Source organism: Saccopteryx bilineata, chromosome 4 (assembly GCF_036850765.1).
Source record: "Saccopteryx bilineata isolate mSacBil1 chromosome 4, mSacBil1_pri_phased_curated, whole genome shotgun sequence".
Lineage (NCBI taxonomy): Eukaryota > Metazoa > Chordata > Mammalia > Chiroptera > Emballonuridae > Saccopteryx > Saccopteryx bilineata.
The window spans coordinates 6259979-6284672 of NC_089493.1; the positions used below are offsets into that span (position 1 = coordinate 6259979).

Genomic DNA, 24694 nt, shown 5'->3' on the forward strand with positions numbered 1-24694 from the left:
TTGTAGACAAATTCTGATGCAATAGTATCTTTTAGTGTATTAGTGTATTTACTGTATTATATAAATTATATTTTCACAAAGATGATGCCCAAGAAGACATTCTACTTCATTATGTTAAACTAAATGTTGAAAATTTTACAGTAAGATGAAAACCTAAAATCTTGAATTGCAAAAAAACTGTAGCTTACAGAGAAAAAACTAATGTCAGATTTGAGATCAGCACACTCGAATTGAGTAAGAACAAGTGTTTTTGTGGATGCAACAAAAATTTTGTTCCCCAGTGTGAGAGCCCACTCCCAGGAGAGGGGTCCTTCGTGGCGGCCTTCCTCGGAACACCGTCAGATGTCCCTCCTCCTCCCACAGCCTGTAACTGTAACCCTCCCCTGGCTCCCGGCTCCCAGAGCCCTCGAGGGTCTCTCTCTGTCCCTCTGGTTCCTGGATTTCTGATGACACAGACACAGCGGTTCCTGCCTGGAGGAACCAGGGGAAAATTCGGTCAGTTTAAAGAAAAATTGGGTGGCCTGACCTGTGGTGGCGCAGTGGATAAAGCGTCGACCTGGAAATGCTGAGGTCGCCGGTTCAAAACCCTGGGCTTGCCTGGTCAAGGCACATATGAGAGTTGATGCTTCCAGCTCCTCCCCCTTCTCTCTCTCTGTCTCTCCTCTCTCTCTCTCTCTCTCTCTCTCTCTCTCTCTCCCCCCTCTAAAATGAATAAATAAAAAGAAAGAAAGAAAGAAAAGAAAGAAAGAAAGAAAAACGGGAAGAGAATGTCTCGGGGTCGGCCGCCGAGCCGGGGGGCCTGGGGGCCTTGGAGGGGGACTTTGAGAGCTGGGAGAGAAATGAGGCTGAAAAGGGAGTCAGGGCTATGAATTGGGCTCCGCTGACGTCTTTGAGGGGCACCGTAAGGAACGGGATTCCATTTTAATTAGTTTTCAGCTGTCGACTTTTGAGTGTTTGAATGAGACTGACCCGCTTGTGGGACTGACCCATGTGGGCAAGACTTCGATAGCTCAAGGGGAAAGCCCAAGGGGTGAAGCCACCACGTGACACGTGGTGGCTCCCAGAGGGAACGGGCAGAGCGAGAGCGAGGGGAGCCGTGGGCCTCCCCCCCAGAGGCTGAAGAAACACAGGCAGGCACACCCACTCGTCAAAACTGTATTGAGGGCGGGCTTTCGGGTTGCTCTGAACCCAGATCATAGCCACACGCTCCACACAGACCCAACGGGTTTTGTTCCTTAAGGAAATTATGTAAAAAAAATGTTTTGCTATTCAAAATGTAGGAGATACATTAAAAAAAATGCCACAGTGGCTCTGTTTGGGCAGTAATGGATGACCCCACACCCCCTCTGCCCCCCATTTCTTGGTTTTCCAAATGTTCTGTAATGGGGCGTCCATGCCATACGTTGTAGGGGCAAAGAGACACATTTATTCCAAAAGAGAAAATGAAGAGAATGAGAAGGGTCGGGGGGAGGGGAGGAGTCCGGCCTGTTTCTGGCTCCTCCGACCCACGAGACCTTGGGCAGAACTGCTCTCTGCCACCAGGGAGAATAAGCCAATACCGTGCTGCACGACTTGAGGCAGCGACAGGCCCCAGGCAGCATCTGGCCTGAGCCAGGTGCTCCAGAAAGACGGCGTAGCTTTCGAGAAGCACTCTTTAAAAAAAAAAAAAATGACATGTCTAAGAATTGGGTGAGATGATTAGGGCACAGTGACTCAACAGAAAATTATGCAGCCATTGAAAATGATCCGTTTGAGGGTGATGTTGCAACGTGGATATGTTTATACAACGAAGAGAAACGCAACCTCTCTGCCTGTGCCCTTCCACGATGACGTAAATCCTGGCGTTACCCAGATAAAGATCGGGGAGACCTCCGGGAAAGGACAGGACGGGGGGAGGGGCATGGCAGGAGGAAGCGCTCACGCTTCTCTCCACAGTTACGTCCACAGCGGCTGGATCTGGGCTTTAAGAAGTGTGGTACACTGGGATGTCTGACAAGCTGGCAGAGACCAGAGGAAGCGAGGAGACGTGATGACTAAACGGAGTCTGGGATCCTGGGGCAGAAAAACAGACACGACGGAATAAAACTAGAAAAATTCCTCTTAAAAGTGCAGAGGAACCTCAGTTTTAAAAAGAAGTACAGCCCCCGGGTCAAGGCACATATGAGAAATCAATCAATGAACAACTAAGGAACTGCAACAAATTGATGTTTCTCATCTCTCTCCCTTCCTGTCTGTCCATCCCTATCTGTCCCTCTCTCTGACCCTCTCTGTCTCTGCCACAAAAAAAAAAAACAAAAAGAAAAGAAGTACAGAGTTAAATGAATGCTAACATACCGCTATTGTTCACTGATCCTGACAAAGGTGCCGTGATAATGTAAGATGTCTAAATAGCAGAGGATCCGGGTGAAGGGGAAATGGGGAACACTGTATTATCTCGGCAACTCGTCTGTCTATAACCCTAATCCTATTCTAAAATTTAAAAAAGTATCTTTGACTCCCTGTGATCATAGATAGAGGTGGACTTTGAGGCTGGCCCGTTTGTGGCCAGGTTTCGAATCCTGGATCTGCCCCTCACCAGCAGTATGGGCTCATCTAGTCACTGCCCCTTGCTGGGCCTCAGTGTTCTGACCTGAGAAATGGGGATATAAATAATCCCCACCACCCTAGGAAGTGACAGGAAGGGAAAATGAGGCGATGGAGGTGAGGGCTCCTGGCAGCCAGGAGCAGCTCAGGCAGGGCGTGGCGGGGGCTCACCTGGACGGATCGATCACTTTGTAGATGACGCCACGTGCCGCTGTGGCGCTCGGCACACCGGTGGACATGAAGTACAGCTCCCCTGGGGCGAGGAGCAAGGCAAGGAGTGAGAATGCCGCCTGGACCCCTTCCTGGCTAGCGCCCATCCCCAGGAGGAGAGCCGTGAGGGTGGTGGTCAGGGTCACTGTAGCTCTCCAGTGCCCAGTACAGGAAACTGAGGCTGAGAGAGGCACCCAGCACTACACACTTCTGGGCACAATGAGGGCCCATGGCCCAGTTCCCCACTAACTGCCTACTGGGTGATGCGGTCACATGTGGCTCTCTGAGCCTCAGCTTCCTCATCCCAAAACAAAATACCAATACTGATAGGAATGCCACTTGGATTAAAAGGGCATGGGAAAGTGCTCAGTCAGCACCAGCTGTTACTGCTGTTGGCACTGTCGCCCCGGATCGGGGTCCTGCCAAGTCCTCGGGGCCAGAATCTGCCCCACTGGCCAGCAGGCAGAATACTAGCTCAGGGAGTCTCTCCTGTGCACGCCAGTCCCTGTACCCAGCCACATGTGGGCACCAGCAGCTCTGGGACTGCCCCACGCAGAGCCTCAGTTTCCCCACCCCCCAGGATGACAATAAACTGGGGCAGAGCCTCAGTTTCCCCACCCCCCAGGACGACAGTGAAAATGCAGTGAGAGGGGCTATGAGCCCCCAGTGTTGTGTGCTATCTCGGGGAATGTGAGTTCTCCACTCTCTCCTCCCATTCTGCCCCCCGCCCTTAATGCCAGAGGGGCCTAGGTCCAGGAAATGAGAAAACGGAGGCTGGCTCAGAGAGGTCAAACAATTTGTCCAGAGTCACACAGCTAGGGAGTGGTTAAGCCAGGCCTGGATCTCAGGAAAGTCTCTGCCCCCAAGCCCATACTAATGTAGGATATATGGTGGCTGGGAGGCCCAGACACAGGTCACTTGGGACCCAGTGCTACGGTTCAGCCATGCTAATCCCTTCTGACCCTGTAAGAGGACAGCTGAGAGCTCTCTCTCAAGGATGGGGCGGGGTGGTTTCCACAAGGAGAGGTCAGGACAGCGAGTGAGGCGGGAGACGGAGGAAGGCGTTTCCCGGGCAATGGGTAGGTCAGGAGGGTTGTGTGGGGGCACGGTCTGAGACACAGGCTTAGGACACCCAGGGAATGTCGTGATGAGGAAGACACCTGAAAACCCCCCTGTGTGGCTGGGGTAGCTGCAGCGTGGCAGGGAGCTGAGGGCAGGGGGGAGGGTGGGAGCAGCAGCCCTGCTGGGAGTGGTGGGGACAGGGAAGTAACAAGGACACTGTTGATGACACAGCCCATGGGGGAGGGGGCTCCCCGCACACTGGGCCCTGGGCCGGCACTTGCTTCTCTGGGTCTCTTTTTGGAGAGAAGCTCTGGGGAGCCCCTTTTCCCCCCTGGCCATGCCACCCTCCCGTCTACACTCCAGCCCCCTGCAGCGACTCGGGGCTCCCCGCACACACTGCTCCGCAGCCTGGGACGCCTTTCTCTGCTGTTCCTCTGGCTGAGCAAGCCCGAGTGGGAGGCCCCATTCTGCGTGGCCTCCAGGGGCCCTGCTGGGTGCAGTGTTCCCCACGCCGTGACTGACCATAGAGAGTGAACCAGAGCTTCCCCGTCTGTGTAGTGACAGGGTTGGACCAGGCACGCTCTGTGGCCCCCTCCAGCCCTGATCTGCTGGGAGCCATGGCCCCCCGCCCCATGCACGGGCAGGGAGCCCCCCCCCCGGCACTGAGGAGCCCTTCCCAGAGCCACATGGCCCTCTTTGTCTCTGAGATGCAGACTGTCCCTCTGTCCCTGGAGGGCACCGGGTCAGCAGAGGTCCTTATTTTGTCATATGCAAGTATCAGAGGACCAGCTCGAGAAGAGAAGGCTGGAGCCTGAAGCCGGGAGAGGTTTGTTCGCATTGGACCCCAGAGCTCTGTGCCTGCCAGGGGCCGCCTGCCCACGCTGGCCAACAGGCTGGCCCTGGGCTGTCTCAGAGGGGCCTTCCCTGGCTGTCACATCACTCTGTGTCACTCAGAGGGCTGAGGTAGGGCCCCTGGGAAAGGCATCCTCCAGGCCCTGCCTCTCCGTGGGGGGGACTAGGGTGGGGAGGGCGGGGAGAGAGCATCCCTCCTTCCAAAACACGTTAACCCCCTATTGACCAAAAGAAAGGATTTTCAAGGGCCCAGTGGGCTCAGGGAGGCAGTGGGGCCTGGGGCTGCCCTTTAGAAAATTTAGATTCTGATGAGTGTCGGTTCAACAAAGGTTTCCCAGACTTAGGCCCGGGGCTCGGGGGACTGGGCTCTGCAGGGGACACCCCTCAAAGGGCCATGGGGTGGGTGTTGCCCAGCAACTGGGCCAAGCATCCATTAGGCCCCACTGGGGGCCCCTAGGCTTTTGTCCAGGGATAATCCGGGGCCAAGGACAAAGGCAGGAGGCTGGAGCGGGATCCAGCCCCATGGCCCCTCTTCCTCTCCCCTCCCCCACCACTCCTTGCATTGAAAACACAAGTGCCCGAATGGGGGACCTGCTAACAGCAAGGAGGCCGTGTCTACCCACGTTCTGAAGACAGTGTGGCTTCATTCTATGGGCCCCAATACATCGGCATCAGGAACCCAGGACGGGAACGATCTTGGCAGGCACTGTCCCCTTATCTGCTTGTGTTCCCACCATCACGGAGACCCTCCTGCTCCCCTAACTGCCCTGTACTCTTACCCAAGTCCTCTTGCTGTCCCTCGCAGAAACCAGACCCATGCGGGGGGGGGGGGGCGCGGGGGGACCCGAAGCTCAGACTGACAAGGATGATGCCCAAGCAGGGTCTCAAGGCCACTGCACACCTTTCTCTCCATCCTGAGGGTGGACTGGGGCCTGAGACCCCATCTCTCAAACCCCAGGCCAGAAGGATCCACAGGGCGGGGGGACCAGTCAGGCAGGGGCAGCCCGGAGGGAAAGGCCTCAGGAGCGCTCACCGGCCTCGTCCTCTGCAAAGGAGATGATATGTGGATAGTAGTTGTTGATGAGGCCCGGGAACTGGCAGGTCTGGCCACGGCCCATGCAGAGCTCGGTGTACTGCCACTGGCCTGTCCCTGGGTTCTCTCGAAGGGACATCAGACGCCTGCAAAGGAGGGTGAGCTGCAGGGGCAGGAACCAAGCTTGTCTCCTAGTCTCTGTGTGCCTTCCCCCACATGTTTCTCTGGTACACAGCAGGTGCTTAGCCAAGACTTCATGCAGGACCAGCCCCACCCACTGACCAGCAGGAGGCAGTCAGGAGCTGACCTGGCTTCCAGAACTCTGCAAGGCTGGTGCCCAGGAGAGTGCACACACTTCGGAGCTGCCTCCACAGCACGAAACAGAGCCCTGGGCACGTGCAGAATACGCTGATCTGGCCCCTTACTCACTCTCCCACCTGTCAGTTACCTACTGACACTTCCAGGCCCTGCTTGCTATCCCCTCCTCTGGGAAGCCCTCCTGACTGCCCCTGTATTGGGCTCCTCCAGCACTATGCACGAGCTCTCCCAGGCTGGACTAGAATGGGCCAAGCCTTTGCCTGTCTCCCTGTCTTGGGTATCGGGTACTCTTCAACTCTGTTGTTCCGGCCCTGGCACAAAGCCTGACCCAGCAGGCAGGCTTGGGAAAGGTTGGCAAAATTAAATCTCTGGGGTCAGGTGACATGGGCACTCCTGAGGGGTGGCAAGGGAGATAAAAGAACCAGGATGAAAACAGAGGCTTTGTTCATCCAGAACCCGTTCCAGATGGGAGAAGGGACAGCTGAGTCCCACAGGCAGACCCCAAGGAAAGGGCGGAGCTGAGAAAAGGACTGGGCACCCAGAGCCCCAGGCCCAGGCCCCTGCTCAGCTCCAGCCGCAGGCTGAGGTATGTACGGGCCACATGCCCACCCAGGTCAGCAGCCTGCAAGAGGTGAGAATTCTCCTGTGGCCTCAGGCTCCCTTAAGTTCTTGTCTCCCCTCCCGAGGGACAGCTGCTCTCCCAGGCAGTCTTGAGTGGGGATCATCAATGGCTCCCAGGGACCGAGTGTGTACTAAATCCTAAGCTTCGTGTGTGTGTGTGTGTGTGTGTGTGTGTGCGTGTGTGCGCGCGCGCTACCGGACTGGGTCCTCAAACAGCCCCAGGAGGCAGCTGGTATTCTCATCTCAATTTTGCGGATGAGGAAACTGACGCTCAGAGAAGTCAGGTAACCTGCCCAAGGTCAGTGGCTAAGAAGGGGGCCAGGATTCGGACCCAGCTGCACATTCAAGCATTGTGCAGGCGTGTGTCTTCCGTGGGCCTCTCTGAGAGTCCTCAGTTTTCTCCTCTGTACAATGGGAGAACGAGGGGATCACAAGGCCCCATGAGCTCCCCTGGTGATGGAGTCTGACCTACGACAGGTCTGGGGGGTAGGCTCTGCCCCAGAGGAAGCACACTGCCCCAGAGCGTGGGGGTCAGGCAGCAAGCCTCCCGGGGCCCCGGAGCCAGACCTGGGTGGGGGTCCCAGCTCCCCTCTCTCCAGTGGGGTGGCTTCTGTGGACTCTCCTGGATCAAGGCTCCCTGGGGCCCTGGTCAGCTGGTGCAGTGACAGGTCCTGTCCCCACCCCAGGGGCACCCGGAGCCTGTCCAAGAAGTTATTAATATTGTCCCCCCCCACCTTGCTCCTTTGCCTTCCCTGTGTCTTAGAACGGCTGTCAGGCCACTTACCCACTCATGAAGTCACCGAAAATGTAGAGGCCGTTCAGGTTGGGGTTCTCGCAGCCCCGGTACACGTAGCCCCCGGTGACTGACTTGCCCAGTTTGTGTGGGTAGGCGAATATCGGCAACACGTCATCTGCATGGTGGAGAGAGGCTGCGGTGAGGGGGGAGGGCTCAGCCCCTCCCCCACAACAAGGCTCTGTGACTGTCCCGAGGTCAGCAGGAGGGCCAGAAATGGGGACCCATATGGTCACCAAGGGAGGGAGGGGCTCACAGCTTATAAAGTGGGGAAGAGAGGGTGGGCTTGGTAGTGTGGGGGGGAGAAGAATGAGGAGCCTCCCAAGAATGTTGGGGAGGCGGGTCTTGGGTGGGGTCTGGGAGGTCCGGGAGGGAAGTATTGGCGCACACCCCCTGGGGTGGAGGATCTGGGATCGGAGGTCCCTAGGCGCAGTGTTGCCCATACATACACTGAGAGGGAGGCCCTGGCGCACAGCCGCGAGGTGGGGAATGGGGGTGAGGCCGGTCAGGAGCAGACCGGGGAGATGGAGCGCAGAGGGGTGGGGGTGGCGTCACCGAGGAAGGCGTTGGCGCACAGCCGCGAGGTGGGGAATGGGGGTGGGGCCGGTCAGGGGCAGACCCGGGAGATGGAGCGCAGAGGGGTGGGGGTGGCCTCACCGAGGGAGGCGTTGGCGCACAGCTTGAGGTCGTAGCACTCGAAGCCCTCCCGCGCGCGCCAGCCGTAATTGCGGCCGCGCTCCACCAGGTCCACCTCCTCGAACTTGTTCTGGCCCACGTCCCCGCAGAAGAGGCGCCCACGGCCCGTGCCTGACACCGGGTCGCCACGATCGAAGGAGCAGCGCCACATGTTGCGCACCCCCAGGGCGTAGACCTCGGGCCGTGCGTCGGGGTCGCCCACGAAAGGGTTGTCCGCAGGGATGCGGTAGGGCCGGCCGCGCTCACTGCCGTCCACGTTGATGCGCAGCGCCTTGCCCAGCAGCGCTGACCTGCGGGCAGGTGGGAGAGACGCCTGCTCGGGGCCTGCTCCAGGGCGCTCGGGCACCTCCTGGGGCCCCCGGCTGGGCCAAGGGCAAGATGAGCCTTGGCTGGGGGGCCAGAGCTGCTGCTGGGTTCAGCTGTCTTCAGCTACCTGCCATCTGGGTTACCCGGTTCCTTTATTGAACATCCACCGCTCCTATGTCCCAAGCCCTGGACATGCTACCTACCTATAGCCGCGCCTCAGCCTCACGCCAGACCTGTCCAGTAGGTGGGAGCTGCCGTGACCCCATTCTACAGATGGGGCAGCTGAGCTCAGAAAGGTCACATAAATGCCTAGTTGCTACACCATGAGTACATGGTAGGGCTGGGGTCCAGTCCTGGCAGGCTGACGGCAGAAACCCACGCTCTTGACCACCCCACTGTCTAACCTCCCCAGGCCTTTGTCCTCCACAGTAACCCAAGGGTGGTCCCTCTTTCCCGCCTTCTGAAAGGGCTGTCCTACAGGGTGAAAATGAACGCTCCTAGAAAAATGCCCCTTGCCTGGCACACAGTAGGTGCCCAGTGAGCATCTGCCAAGTGAGTGAATGAATGAATGAATGCAAAGTCAAGCGCACGTTCGCACGGAGAGTACAGGCAGGGGCTGGGAGAGGGGAGAGGGAACAAACAGGACGGGAACTCCTGCTTTCTCGCTCACACACACCCAGGGCCACCATAGGCAGAACAGAGCATGTCAGAGAGCAGCCGGGACCCCATGGTAGCTCAGGTCCCCCCAGACTCTACAACCTCCACCCAGGTTCTAAGAGGGGGACCACGTGCCAGGTCCCCCAGGCAACTCTGGACTGGGAGCCAGGCCACTCCACAGAGCCAGGCGATGTCACCTTCTGAAGACCCCGCAGTGAGGAGACCTCAGGATGTGCCCCCAGAGCCACAGAGAGCAGGGGTACAGCCCTAAACCTCCACATAGCTCCCAGGGGTGAACAGCGTGTGGGTTTCATTCATCAAGAGACAAAAGTGACCCGATGGGGGAATCCGCCTCGTGCCTGAGTATCGGCCACACTCTCCTCTGTGGTTTCTGATGCACCCACGTCAGTACCACGTGGGTTTTTCCCCTTGCTCTTGGCATTCCAGTGGCCCCCTGCCAGGCTGCTTTTCAGGGCAGGACTGCTGTGCTTTGCACGTTTGCTGCAACTGGGCACCCATCAGCCTCACATAGCGTCAGTTCCCCAGTGTTTCTCTCGTGAGAGACATCTCAGTCTCCCCTTTCAGGGGATAAAACACTCCCTCCCCATCAAGGCCCCCCAGTGAATCCCCTCCAGCCCAGCGGGTTCCCATGATGCGCTCCAGTCTACTCATCACCAAGCTGCAGATCACACCCCAGAGCCACACGCCACGTACCGGGCTTCTGTGTGTAAAGTGGGCAAACCTCAGGGCAGCAAAATAATGTTTTAAGTTCTGCCCAATTATCCACAAATCCTTAATTTCTATTTTCTCAGCTTCTTCTCTTAAACACATCCCAAACATGAGAAAGCTGCAGTGACTCTTACCCCGACACATATGAAAGCACGCATCACAAATTGTGAACACTTTAATTACCGTAATCAACATCAGACGCGCTATTTTTACTTTCTGGAATGAGAAAGGTTTTGTCATTTCTGGCTACGAGTGGAGGAGGCTGCCCTGAGACTGCAGGACAGCCTTGTCTAGACTCACAAGTCTCCAAGTGTGTGTGTGTGTGTGTGTGTGTGTGTGTGTGTCTAGGATTAGGATGACGGCAAGCCATCTGCTCAAGCCAAGAAGTGACTGACTGAGCAAAATTATGCTTCAGTTTCTGGGCCACCATGGGTGACCCTGGGGACAGAACACCCAGGGCCCCTACAGCCTGCTCCAACCAGCCCACGCTCCCTGTCTGGTCTGGTTCCAGCAGACAGAACAGACTGGACTGACTTCAGAAAAAACCCTATCTTCCCACACGCCCTCTGATGTCACTTCTCAGGTACCTGCGGCAAGCGGGCGCTGTGCTTAGCCCACCACAAACACGACTGCTTTTACCCCTCGCAATGAGCCTTTCCGTGGAGGTGATTCTGTTCCTCTAATCGGTGGTTGATTCTGTTCCTCTGATCGGTGGTTGGCAAACTCATTAGTCAACAGAGCCAAATATCAACAGTACAACGATTGAAATTTCTTTTGAGAGCCAAATTTTTTAAACTTACACTATATAGGTAGATACATTGTTATTAACTTAATTAGGGCACTCCTAAACTGGCCTTTGCTAAACACCCAAGAGGCCAAAGAGCCGCATGTGACTTGTGAGACAAGCCGCAGTTTGCTGACTAGGGCTCTAACTGATGAGGGGCAATGACCTGACTGGGTCTCCAACCGGCCAGCTGCAGGCTGAGCTGGGGCCCAAGGCCCTCTCTGCGGCCCTGCGCTGCGTGGTTGAGGAGGCAATGCCCCTCCAGAACAGTATGTAATCCAGGGGTATGTAAACCAGCCCACTAGCCAGCGAAAAGCAGGACATACTTGTTTTGGGCATTTCCAAACTTTCCAAAGGGGTCTCCGGCCATCCCGCCATCTCCAGTAAAGATGTAGAGGTACCCGTCGTCCCCAAAGAGCAGCTGGCCCCCATTGTGGTTTGAGGCTGGTTCTTCAATCTCCAGGATTATCCTAAAAGAAGAGAAGCCATACCCCCACCCCCCAAAAATAACCTCAGCCAAAATACAAAACAAGATCACAGCCACGAACCCTCCTCTCTCTCGGACATCAGTTCTCAGTTGGAAAGACTTTTCAGGTCCTTCATGGCGGGTGATCTTTACCAAGGTCTGGTCGGCTGGGTGTGGATAGTTCACTCCATTGTGCTAATGAGGAACTGGAGGCTCAGAGGGGTTGAGCAAGTTGCCCAAGGACACACAGCAGAGCTGGGACTAGAACTCAGGTCTGCTAGTTCTGGCCTAGTATTTTTTCTACTGCTACCCACTGTTAGCGCCTGCCCTGTTGTGGTCCTGCGAAACTGAGGACCCCGTTGTTGCACAACTGACTTCTCCATTGGATGTAGCTACCCACATGCCAGCCATGTAAGCCGAGCACTTTCTACAAACTCTGTCATTTTTACCTACTGTGACTTCAAAAGGGGTGGGCTAGATGGCGCGGGCTGTGCTCACCTCCACACCCACCGATCAAGAACCTCCTTTCCTGCCAGAGGGGAGTCCCCCACTCCACTGCCGGCCGGCCAGCTGGCTTCCGGTTAGGTTAGCCAGCGGAGAGCGGAAGGCAAGAGGAAAGGAGAGCCCGTTTCCCTGGCTCTTGGCACTGCCTCCAGGAGCGGTGGTAGCAGGATGGCCACGGTGGCTGCTGACTGTAGACTCTGGGTTTCGGCCCAGACATCTTGGTGCCAGGAGCAGCGAGCACACTGAGCAGCCCAGGCCTCTCCCCTTCGGTGCCTCCAGCCCACCAGTGGCAACGGCCTCTTGGAGTCACTAAGCCCTAGCCCACCAGTGGCAACGGCCTCTTGGAGTCACTAAGCCCCAGCCCACCGGTGGCAACAGCCTCTTGGAGTTACTAAGCCCCAGCCCACCAGTGGCAGCAGCCTCTTAAAGTCACTAAGCCCCAGCCCACCAGTGGCAGCAGCCTCTTAGAGTCACTAAGCCCCAGCCCACCAGTGGCAGCAGCCTCTTAGAGTCACTAAGCCCCAGCCCACCAGTGGCAGCAGCCTCCTGGAGTCACTAAGCCCCAGCCCACCAGTGGCAACGGCCTCTTGGAGTCACTAAGCCCCAGCCCACCAGTGGCAACGGCCTCTTGGAGTCACTAAGCCCTAGGTAGCTTGACTCCCTTCCCCTTCTCCTTCTCCAGCCCTCCCGACACCTTGGCAGCCGACTCCCTGCCTTAAATTCCCTCTCACTGAAGAGCCTAAGGCTGATTTTGATTCTCCAGGATTGGTCACTGACTTGCAAATCCCTTCTTCATTGAGACAAACCAAGATATGGAAAGGTCAAGAACATCAACCCACAATGTTGGGCCTTCAGAGCCAAGACTGGAAGCCTTTCCAAGTGAGGCCAACACAGATGAGCTGGTGAGCACACATAGCCCCAAACGCCAGGCCCCCCGTGGACAGGACAGGGCAGACTCTCAGTCACCCACCTCCCATCGGTATCCCAGCTCTGGGGTCAGAGCTGGACTGTGACTCAGGCGAGCATGCCCTGCATCCTGGCCCTGCCCTGAGCCAGCCATGCCTGGGCTTGTACTTGTGAGGTCCTGGTGAGGTCCCCAGAGAACCCTTGTGGAACCCTCACTCTGAAAGATGTTCATGGATATATTTTGTGTTAACACCTTCAGCCTTCATCAGGAGTCAACTTTTTTTTTATTTTTACAGAGACAGAGAGAGAGTCAGAGAGAGGGATAGACAGGGACAGACAGGAACGGAGAGAGAAGCATCAATCATTAGTTTTTCGTTGCGATGCCTTAGTTGTTCATTGATTGCTTTCTCATATGTGCCTTGACTCTGGGGCTACAGCAGACTGAGTAACCCCTTCCTCAAGCCAGCAACCTTGGGTCCAAGCTGGGGAGCTTTGCTCAAACCAGATGAGCCCATGCTCAAACTGGCGACCTCAGGGTCTCGAACCTGGGTCCTCCGCATCCCAGTCCAACGCTCTATCCACTGCGCCATCGCCTGGTCAGGCAGGCGTCAACTCTTAAATGTCACTGTCAGAGACACATCCATTCCACCACCACCCCTCTCTCTCCCCTCTGTGAGGTCCATGGGGTACACTCAGCTCTCCTGGAGAACTGGTGATGCAATCTCCTAAAAGGTCACAAGAAGTGTTTCCTCTTTTTATTGGGGCTGCCAGGAAGCTCATTTCAAAATTACTGCCACATGACAAGATCTCCATGAGCCCACATATTCAACTCCTCCTCCTTATACTTTAATGTCAAGATTTTACAGTTTTGCCTGACCTGTGGTGGCGCAATGGGATAAAGCCTCAACCTGGAATGCTGAGGTTGCTGGTTCGAAACCCTGGGCTTGCCTGGTCAAGGCACATATGGGAGTTGATGCTTCCTGCTCCTCCTCTCTCTCTCTCTCTCTCTCTCTTTCTATCTCTCTCCTCTCAAAAAAAATGGAATAGTCTTTTAAGAAAAAAAAAATTTTTACAGTTTTTATCAAATACATGATATACCTGCCTATCTGCCCTCAGGTCTAGCCTCAGCCTCCCCTACAAGGTCTCTCCTTCAGAGGACCAGTTCCTGTAAACTACATGTCCCATGACTCTTTGCTAGGTGGCCTCCAGCTAGGCTCAGCCAATGAAGGCACTGGCAGGAGATGGGAGGGCGAGAGGAAGGGAGGAGCAGCCAGGATATTTCTCCCCATCTCCCTCTGCAGCATCTTGGCAGTAAGGGTACCTCCTCCCCATCCTCCCACCGCCCTGCCTGGGCCCAGCATGGTTCCAGCTTCCGATGCGTGGCCCCGCCTCTGGGCTCCAGTACCCCCACCTCCTCTCTTTCTCTAGCCTGAGAGGTGGAGGCAGCTTCCCCCACCTGTTACACTCAAAAGTTGCCGCCCTTCTTCCCCAGATGGCTCTGTCATCATTCCCGACACCTGAGGACCGAATTCCCACGTCAAGTTCTGTGCCCTGAGTTACCTGGTACGGGGCGACTGACTTTCCTACGGGACGCAGACCGATGCGTATGCCCTCCATGCCAGGTCGGGCCAAGCCCGCTTTAGAACCAGGCAGGCGCAGGCTGTGCACAGAGGCTCCGTGCTGAGGGGAGCAGAGGCCGGAGCCCAGGAATGGGGGACCCTGCTGGGGCGGGCCGGGGTGGAGGGTCCGGGTGAGGAGACGTGGAAGGCAGGGCCCCATCACATGGGGCCATGGTGACGGGGTGGGGCTGAGGGGGCAGTGGGACAGGCTTGCAAGACAGGCCAGGGTCCCAGCCCTGCTGCTTTCTGGCTGTGTGACCGAGCAGGTCACGTCACCTCTCCAAGCCTCCGTGTCCTCGTCTGTGCAAATGGGAATGTGACACTAACCTCAAGGGACCGGCTGAAGTGCCTGATCCGAGACTTGGTACATGATCCTCTGATGTCTGTCTGCCCACCGTCCCTCCCGTCTCCAGACCATGGGATTCAGCCCCCTCCCCGGGGGTGACAGTCAAAACAGGTAACCACCCATGTGGCACAGCACGAACTGGCTGGATGCTACCTGCCGGCAGAATGGCCGCCCCGCCCCCGCCCCGCCTGCTCCCCGGGGAAGGCCACCTCTCAGAGCCGTGGTCCACGGTGTTCACATCGTCCTCCGCGACCCTGAACTCGCTGATGCGGATCCACTCGCGGAAGTCGACCCCCACGGAGTAATAGACATAGAGCCGGCCGTTGTGCCGGAAGCGGGGGTGGAAGGCCAGTCCCAGGAAGCCGCGCTCGTCGCCCTCCCAGGGCGAAGTGAGAACGGCCCGGCTGACGTTCAGGAAGGGCCGCTCCACCCGCGAGCGGTCGGGCAGGTAGGCCCACACCAGCCCCACCTGCTCGGCCACGAAGAAGCGGTGCGTGCCGTCCTGGGCGTGGACCATGGCCACGGGGTTGCGCAGCCCGTTGGCCACCTCCTGCAGGCACAGCTGCAGGCAGCCCTTGGCGTCGGCCACCACGCGGCCCAGGTTCGAGTTGAGGTTCTCGTTGACCAGCAGGTGCGGGAAGCAGTAGTCCGTGTCGTCCAGGGACAGGTAGCGGCAGAACTTGGCCCGGTTGCCCTCCAGCGCCCAGAGCTCGCGGTCGGAGGACAGGTGGCGGAACAGGCCCCGGCACGGCTGCCACAGGTCCAGGCAGTAGTCCTCGCAGAGCCCGGGCACCGTCCGCAGGGGCGTGGACGGGTCCTCGGCGTCATAGAGGTGGGCCGCGTAGGGCGAGCATTCCTGCGGAGACAGGGATGGCTCAGGGGTGCTTTGTGGTGGCACTTACCGGCTGTGTGACCTTGGACAGCTCACCCCACTTCCCAGAACCCCAGGCTGCTGATCTGTCAAACGGGGACACTTCCATCCGTAACCAGGGTGAGTGTCAACTACTGCAGGCCTACCATCTCCATACCTTCGGCCCTTCTCTCTTGCCTTCCTGCCTCTGTTAGAGCAAATAACCGCATCTAGTACTGGTACCAATAACAACAGCATCAGCAGCTACTCTTGAGGACCTACTGCGTGCCAGGAGGGTCCGAGGCTCTTCTTTATACTTCCTGCCCTTTACCTGCGTGGTGAGCTCCTTTGTTTAGCCTGCAGCTCCAGGGCCCTCCTCAGGGGGTCTCCCCAGGGCTGCCCTAGCAGCTCTCCACGAGATGAAGGAGTCAGACCCTCTAGGCCTCACCGGCCCCTTTTCCAGCTCTGCTGGGCTCTGACTTCATGGGGCACAACCCAGCAGTAGCCCACGTTCACCCCTCACCTCCCACCCAAAGGTTTTCCCATTGAAGAGACTGCATTCAGTGCCCATATGGACATGATTTAGAGCAGGGGTCCCCAAACTTTTTACACAGGAGGCCAGTTCACTGTCCCTCAGACCATTGGAGGGCCGGACTATAAAAAAACTATGAACAAATCCCTATGCACACTGCACATATCTTATTTTAAAGTAAAAAAACAAAACGGGAACAAATACAATATTTAAAATAAAGAACAAGTAAATTTAAATTAACAAACTGACCAGTATTTCAGTGGGAACTATGCTTTTCTCACTGACCACCAATGAAAGAGGTGCCCCTTCTCGAAGTGCGGCGGGGGCCGGATAAATGGCTTCAGGGGGCCGCATGCGGCCCACGGGCCGTAGTTTGGGGACCCCTGATTTAGAGTGTGGAGGGGGCACTTAGTGCCTCAGGGGCAAACCTTTGGACCCTGGGAGAAGGGAGTCGATGGCTGAATTGTTCTGTTTTCCTCCTGGCCCACCAACAGTCCTGATGCCCAGTTTGGAAGGGTGGTCCCACCAGCTGAAGCACTAGTCAGTTAGCAGCACCTTGGACTGGGCTCTCCTTCTGCGCCCTGTCCCTCCTTCTGGGGTCCACTCACCAGCTTTGCCCCGGGTTCTGCTTTGGGGAACCCAGGCGGAGCCAACCAATCTGATGAGGCCTCTCCCAGCTTCAAGCCTGCAGTGCTGACCACCCTCCCCCCAGCCTGAGAGTACCAGACACTCACTGACCCCTGGATCCTCTCTGCCCACAGCTTCCCCGCCTTCCGTCTCCTCACACTTTCACCTCTGAGCCTCCGCATGTGCTGTTCCCTTTGTAGGCATACCCTTCCTTCTCAGGCAGACTGTATTTAGCCTCAGAAAATAACCATGGCCACTGGCACAACAATAATAACAGTAACAGCTCCTGGATATCCAGGCAAGCTGTGGGTCAGGGCCCAGGCTGGGGACTCCGGTGACTCTGTTTCTTCCTTGGGGCAGCTGCAGGCACAGAGGGGGAAGCGGGACCTCAGAGAAGGAAACCACTGACCAAGGTCACATACTGGCGTGGACAGGCTGGGGCGGGCGGGCGGAGAAGCGGAGCGTATCTCAGCTCCAATGGCTGGCTAACTGCCCACCCCCAAGGCCCAGTAAGTGCCCCCCCAACCTCAACACCTTCCCTGTAGCCCACCTGCCCAGAGCAGAGTCCCCAGCTCCCAGCCTCTGTAAGGACCGCCCTTGAAGGGAGCCCCGGACGAGAGCAGATGTAATTACTCACGCCTGTGTCTGACACATGCCCTCCCCGACCATGAGCTCACGGAGCCCTGGCCTGCTCTGACTCAGCTCTGGTCCCGGAGGCCTCCGGAGCCGCTCCTCCCGCAGCAGGGGAGGTGCTGACAGCACACATCTCCCCTCGCCGGCTGGCCCAGGCCGGGTTCCAGCAAGAGGCCTCCAGGGACAGCGGGTGGCAGGCTGCCCTCCTGGCTGCGTTCTCAGGCTCCAGGCCAGAGGCCGCTCCCTCCCGTTACACGATAGTGGCTTTTGGTCACACCACGGCCTGCCTTCCTGGCCTCTGCATGGCTACTGTGGAGCCGAGGGCCACTTGGTGACGTGTACTTAGAGGTCTGGTCACTATCCCAGGTACAAACGGGAACAGCACATTTCACACGCTCCACTCTGCTGACAAGCGGGACAAATAGCAGGCCTGGCCTCTGTGCAGTGTCACCTCCCCCCACACGGTCCCCACAGCCTCCCAAGTCCAGCCAGCAGCTGTCAGAGGACCAGAGAGGGTCTGTGTGCACACACTTCATCTTCACGAGGTATTGTCATTGTGACTCCGATTGTACAGTTGAGGAACTGACGCTTAAAGAAGGTCACCCATCAAGAAGTGGCCAAGCTGGAGCCTCATGACATCCAGACTCAGGCTCGTCCCCTCTTAGCCAGCAACGTCTCATGCAACACATGTGTAATGGGCACCGGCGTGTGCCAGAAACCATCCCTGGCTCAGAGACACAGTGGGGAGCAGAACAGACTCCTAGAAACCAATCTGAGCGCCCACTTCTCATCAACCCCCAGGCCAGGACTAGAGAGGGAGCTGGGAGGGTCTCCAGGGAGCCAGGCTGGAAGTTTAACACCCATGCATCAAGACACGGGGTCCTGCAGGCCTCACCCACGGCCTGTGTTCTCTTATGTGCTGTGCAAACCTGGCTCCCAGTCCTGGAGAGTCCAGAAGCAGAAAATGACAAGAGGGTGTCGTGATTGCTGCTGACAAGGACAGTCAGCAGCTAGCCCCACAGTGGCCCGTGGGAGAAGGCTGCAGGAAACCCGTGGAAAATGGACCCGTGTCACACTGCTCAGCTGCCTAGCCATTCTGCACACAGGCAAGCCGCCTGCCCCCCTCACTGCCCCAAGGTGCCACGATGCAGTTGCTGACACCCAAGACACCTGAGACCTAAAGGCTTTGTACATCCACCACCCACTTTTTTTTTTTTTTTAAGCTGGAAATGGGGAGAGACAGACAGATTCCCGCATGCGCCCGACCGGGATCCACCCGGCACGCCCACCAGGGGCCACGCTCTGCCCCTCCGGGGCGTCGCTCTGCCGCGACCAGAGCCACTCTAGCGCCTGGGGCAGAGGCCAAGGAGCCATCCCCAGCGCCCAGGCCACCCCTGCTCCAATGGAGCCTTGGCTGCGGGAGGGGAAGAGAGAGACAGAGAGGAAGGAGGGGGGGGGTGGAGAAGCAAATGGGCGCTTCTCCTATGTGCCCTGGCCGGGAATCGAACCCGGTTCCCCCGCACGGCAGGCCGACGCTCTACCGCTGAGCCAACCGGCCAGGGCCACCACCCACTTTTTAAGAAGACAGAGTCTTTGTGCACGAAGTTCCCTGGCATGGTGTGCCTTCCTTGCCCACGTGTGCCTCTGGAACACACGACTAAGGCCCAGCTCAAACGCCTCCTCTTACTCCTCCGTCCTCCCAGGGCTCTGACTCGCCCCTGGCCCTCGCGGGCATTCCCACAGACACGGCGTTCGCCAAACAGGAATTCCGTACCTTGCAGGGTGAGGTCTCCCCCTCTACTGTCACCCCACTGCCAGAAATGGCTCAGCTGGTCTGCTTAGCTAGCATTTAATCATCTCTGGCCATGTCGGTCCATCCCACGGATGGTGGGACCCTCCGGGACAGGGACCCCAGGGCTCAGTACTCAGTGGGGCTTCAAGAAGGCAGGCAATGTGGCAAAGTGAGGAAGAGAAAGGCTTTGAAGTCAGCACACACTGGAGACTGAGTCTACCACTCCCATGTGACCTTGGGCGAGCTCCTTAACCTCTCCGTGCACGTGTCCTCATCAGTAAAAGAGGAAAGGAATTCTAACCTCACAGAGTTGCTGGGAGGAGTAAATGGAGACAATACATGTGTTTGTTCAGTCAACGTTCAAACAATACAGGCTATCAAGGTAACTCAGGCCCTGGCCAGCAGCCGCACTGGTTAGAGCATTGTTGCCCTCTGCCAGGGTTGCAGGTTCGCTCCCCAGCCAGAGCACATACAAGAGTCAAGCAATGGATGCACAGGTGACTGGAGCAACAACTTGATGTTTCTCACTTTTTCTCTCTCTCAAATCAATTAAAAAATAAATAAAATAAAGATGCAGCTCAATGTTCCCTTCTTTGGGAACCTTCCCTCACTTTTCCAGGAAAAGTGTGGCCGTTCCGAGAAAGCCCCAGGACAGGCTCTGAAAGGGCCAGGAGGGACGGCTGCCCTCTGGCTAAGGAGCCAGCCTGGGCGTCCGGAGGAGTGTGAGTGCCAGATGGGGGCAGGCTCCGGAGAGGACCGTGGGTGTGGGCATGTTCTCAGCGTCTCTCTCTTGTCCGGAGTCCATCCCCCCAGGGAGAGGTGAACGCCTGCCGCCACTGACTAGGTCTCATAAACGAGGCACCGGGCCACGTGCCGCAGGGGTGGCATCAGGAGGCACTGGGTCTGGACACAGCCTCAGCTCACAGAGCCCAGTCCTCTGACCAGCGCTCTCCCACCTTCCCGCCGGGCCCCGCCAGGGAAGCCATGAGCCAGCTGCTGCGGTCCGCTCCCACCTCACTCCAGACATGAGGTCACTCCCAGAAATGCCTGGGGTGAGGAGCTAGCAACCGCTCCACCGCTGCTCGCTCAAGGCCAGCCCAGGCTGGGAAGGTTCCCAAGGACAGACGGGAGCCTCCTGCCAGGGAAGGTGGCAAGACTGACCCTTTTCTTCCTCTTCCCCGGACAGACGGACGGACATACCCGCCATATTTGCCCTGCTGAGCTTGCCACATCGTAAGAGCTCAATCAACAGCTGTACAGTGAACACACATGCCCTGTTATGTGACCGGGGGTGGGAGGAGCACAGGACCTGGTCCTGGGGGCCCCCAGGCTGGGTGACTGAGGCAACCCTTGACCAGACCATCCTGGCTCCTCCGAGATCCACAGCAGGGAGGCAACAGAGTCCACCAACGGCAAGCACACTCCTTCGCATTCTTAGGATCCCCCGGGTCCCCCTGTTTGTTCCCAGCCCCTCTTATTTCCTACCCAGATGGCCTCTGAGCCTAGCTCAGTCCCCACCCTGGGCTGGGCAGCCAGCAGGGGGCCAAGGAGGCAGTCACTAGAGAAACCCAATGGGAACTGTCCACTGAGCCCCTCATATGTGTCATTTAGTCTGTGTGGCCACCCTGGGGGCAGGTAAGATTGTCTACATTTTAAAGATGATGCGAGGAGCACCTGGCCTATGGTGGCACAGCGCAAGTGTCACCTGGAATGAACGCCAGGCTTGCCTGGTCAAGGCACAGACGAGAAGCAGCCACTACGAATTGATGCTTCCTGTCACACCCCCCTCATCCCCTTGCTCTCTCCCTTTCCCTCTCCTGTCCCTAAAATCAATAAATAAAATCTTTTAAAAAATAAAAGATGGGGCCTGACCTGTGGTGGCTCAGTGGATAAAGTGTCGACCTGGAAATGCTGAGGTCGCCAGTTCAAAACCCTGGGCTTGCCTGGTCAAGGCACATATGGGTGTTGATGCTTCCTGCTCCTCCCTCCCCCTTCTCTCTCTCTCTCTCTCTCTCTCTCTCTCATTCTCTCTCCTCTCTAAAAATTAATAAAAATAAATAAATAAATAAATAAAAGATGGTGCAAGGAACCTCATCCTGGGTGTAAGAAGCTTTGAAGTGCAGGGTCATGCAACCAAAACATGGCAGAGTCAGGATCGAATCTCAGGAGTCTGAGATGTCTGACTTGGAGCCGGCTCTCCAGCCCCTCCCCACAGCACCAGCCCCTGTGGGACCTGTCCAGCTGCTGGGCCAAGACCAGCCTTAAGGCCTAAGAGCCCTGACCCCATGACCCAGCCATACCCACTGCTGGCATCAGGCACCGGGAATCAGACTCGGGCAAGAGGATGAACTGCCGCGGACCAGTGCGGCTCCAAATAACAGTGCGGAATTAAGGAAACACACTTTGTCAAAACAAAAACGATGGTACAGGCCCTGGCCGGTTGGCTCAGTGGTAGAGCATTGGCCTGGTGTGCGGAAGTCCCGGGTTCAATTTCCGACCAGGGCACACAGGAGAGGCGCCCATCTGCTTCTCCACCCCCCCCCTCCTCTCTGTCTCTCTCTTCCCCTCCTGCAGCCAAGGCTCCATTGGAGCAAAAGATGGCCCGGGCGCTGGGGATGGCTCCTTGGCCTCTGCCCCAGGCACTAGAGTGGCTCTGGTCCGGACAGAGCGACGCCCCAGATGGGCAGAGCATCGCCCCCTAGTGGGTGTGCCGGGTAGATCCCGGTCAGGCGCATGAGGGAGTCTGTCTGCCTCCCCGTTTCCAGCTTCAGAAAAATACAAAAAAAAAAAAAGATGGTACAGGGAGGACTCTTCAAACTGCCTGGCAGTATCTGAGTGACTCATAGCCCCAGTTCACTTTATTATACAGCCATATGCAAATCAAGGACCTTGATACAAAGTTGCACATCAAAGGCTAAGACAGGAACTCTCCCAAGGTAAAAACAGGATACATTAGTGAAATCTACCAACAACTGAAACAAACAAAGAGTCAGAGGAAGGGCATGTATATTGCTTCCAGCAACCCAAGGAAGCAAGTGCAGTGGGTGCAAATACTCAGCATCAAAGACAAATATGGAGATGGAGGGGGGAGAACTAGCCTTTTGCTAAGCCTCGAATCTACAATGGTTTTTTGCCATTAACGGTCCACAACAATGAACAGTGAAGGCAGAACCAAGCCCGGGCAGAACCTGGTGTGAGCAGAACCCCGGGCTCTACTTTCAGAGGGGAAGAGGATGGCAGAGAGGTTTCACCAAAAAGATGTCACTCAGGTGGTCTGAAAGGATGAGGGCAGCCTCTTCCCGGTGTGGAAGCCATTCGCCATTCCCGAAAAGGGCCCCAGCACGAACTCCGCGGGGCAGGAAGCGCTGAAGGCATCCCAGGCCTGGGGCTCTCCTGGGGTCTGAGAGTTCAGAGGGCCTCTCAGACTGCTTCCGCAAGATGGGACCTTCAGTGGAAGCAGTCCCCAACAGCCCTGGACAAACACAGGTCCAGTCCATTGACCATGCCCTCTGCAAGCTTCTGGGACGATGGTTTCCTACCCTGGTAGCCTGACAAGGGTGGGGCTCCCAGGGCAGGGCCCTCGGGGGCTGACTCCAGGAGGTCCTGGGGCAGAGAAGCCCCCAAACATGGAGGAAGTGGTAATATCACCCGGCAGTCACTCCCACTTCAGGAAGGGAAACTGAGGCCCTGAGAAGGCCCAAGTCACCAAGTCACTAAAAGGCAAAAGCCCTGGCCATCCCAGGATGCCCATCTCCCCACCTGGCTGGGGGCCTTGGGCCCCAAAGTTAGCTGCCCACGCGTGGTCCTTGTCCAATGGAGTTGCTACTGTCACCTCTCCACCCTCTACTGTCGCGCGCCCGCTCACCTGGCACAGCAGGTCGAGCGCATATCCAGCGCACGCAGCCCACAAGCCAGCGTCCACGCGCGCCGCCAGGGCCCCGAAGCGGCCGGCCAGCGCCGCGTCCTGCTCAGGCGTGCAGCAGCCAAAGGCCGAGTACTGCGAGCAGAAGCGCAGCGGTTGCGGCGGCCGGAAGGGCGGCCTGAAGTCCAGGCACTGCGGGTGCGCCGCCGCCCCGAACGCCCGCAAAACCAGCAGCACCAGCAGTGCTCCGGCCCCGGCGCCGATCCCGGCCCGAGCTTGCCGTCCCGCCATGCCGCTGCCGCCGCCCCACTCCGCCCCGGCCCGGCCCCCAGGGAGCCGCCCTGGGCGCCCGCCTCCCGCCTAGCCTGCATCCTCCCGGGGCGCTCCCCACAGCAGGAAAGGGGCGGGGGCGCGTCCACCCCGCAGAGCCACGGGTTTGGCGACTTCCCCAGCAAGGAGGTCACCTCTGGTCCAGCACACTGGGACGGAAAGAAAGGAGACGGCCGTGCAGAACTTGGAGCACTGCACAGCCTCTGTTCTCGCCATTCTGAGCAGCCCCTTCCTCCTGGACGCAGAGCCTTTCCAAGTAGATGACAGTGGCCTGGCCTCCTGGGGTGTGACTGTGTCTTCCATTCTGCCGGGGACACAGCTTCCTCCCTCCAGCGCTATTTACTCCTGGAGGCTCAGGAGCCCCTGGCCGGAGGCCCCAGGTCCTGGTTTTCAGTCTTTCTTAACACAAGGGTGTCAAGGTCTGGGCAGTTTTCAAATGTCATTACTACTAAATGTTAAAATGTTGCAGTGTTTTTCAGATGCACCTGTAAACAAAATGACCTTGACCGGAATTGAAAGGGATAAGTATAGCCAACCACAAAGAAGAAATCAACAGATAATTTCTTGATGTGTGGTGGCACAGTGGATGGAATGTCCACCTGGGACACTGAGGTCCCTAGTTCAAAACCCTGAAGTCGCCCTGGTTGGCTCAGTGGTAGAGCGTCGGCCTGGCGTGCAGGAGTCCCGGGTTCGATTCCCGGTCAGGGCACACAGGAGAAGCGCCCATCTGCTTCTCCACCCCTCCCCTCTCCTTCCTCTCTGTCTCTCTCTTCCCCTCCCGCAGCCAAGGCTCCAGTGAAGCAAAGTGGGCCCGGGCACTAAGGATGGCTCTGTGGCCTCTGCCTCAGGCGCTAGAATGGCTCTGGTTGCAACGCCCCAGATGGGTGGAGCATCACCTCCTGGTGGGCATGCCGGGGTGGATCCTGGTCCGGCGCATGCGGGAATCTGTCTGACTGCCTCCCCGTTTCCAACTTCAGAAAAAATACAAAACCCTGAGGTCACTGGCTTGGGCTTAGGTCTCCTGCTTGAGCATGGGATCACTGACATGATCCCATTGTTGCTGGCTTGAGCCCAAAGGTCGCTGGTTCGAGCATATGGTCACTGGATTCAGCAGGGCGTCGATCACTAGCTCCACTTGAGTTACCCCCCTACCCAGGCACGTCTGAGAAGCAATCAATGAACAGCTAGAGTGATGCAACTATGAGTTAATGCTTCCAGCTTATAATTGACCAAATAGTGTATATAAGCATATGGCTAAGCTTCCCTCCCAGAGAGAGAGAGTGCTTTGGAAATGAATGCCCTGCCTCCTTTACTAGCTGCAAGTAAATAAAACTACCCTGCAACCACCATGTCTGGTTACTGAGTAGAACTCTCTGAGGGGAGAGCCCCTTGAGTTCCGTAACACTACCTCTGACAGAGCCAGGGACGCGATGGAGCCAGTGACTGGGCATTTCTCACGGAATCACTTAAAAACGCTTCGACATGAAGGAGCAGGGTGCAAAGGGCAGGCAGAGTTGCCCTGGAACTCACAAGTAGAAGTGAAACCTAGGCCTGGGGGCAGAGACGGGGCAGTCTCCAGAGTC

The 24694-nt window shown here is 57.3% G+C and overlaps 1 protein-coding gene across 2 annotated transcripts in view; it reads right to left on the minus strand.

Moving 5' to 3' along the window:
* HHIPL1 (HHIP like 1) overlaps positions 1-23089 on the minus strand; it is a 32386-nt gene extending 9297 nt beyond the window's left edge. For both annotated transcript variants that reach the window (XR_010731295.1, XM_066276555.1), the window contains exons 1-7: positions 22785-23089; positions 14695-15341; positions 10971-11114; positions 8130-8458; positions 7464-7590; positions 5741-5886; positions 2755-2836 (exon numbers count right to left, since the gene is read on the minus strand). Coding sequence is in view for 1 of the 2 variants with exons in the window: in XM_066276555.1 (XP_066132652.1) it covers positions 2755-2836; positions 5741-5886; positions 7464-7590; positions 8130-8458; positions 10971-11114; positions 14695-15341; positions 22785-23072 (1763 nt within the window). In the remaining variant the exon portion in view is untranslated. The remainder of the gene's footprint in view (positions 1-2754; positions 2837-5740; positions 5887-7463; positions 7591-8129; positions 8459-10970; positions 11115-14694; positions 15342-22784) is intronic.
* Positions 23090-24694: the final 1605 nt, after the last annotated feature.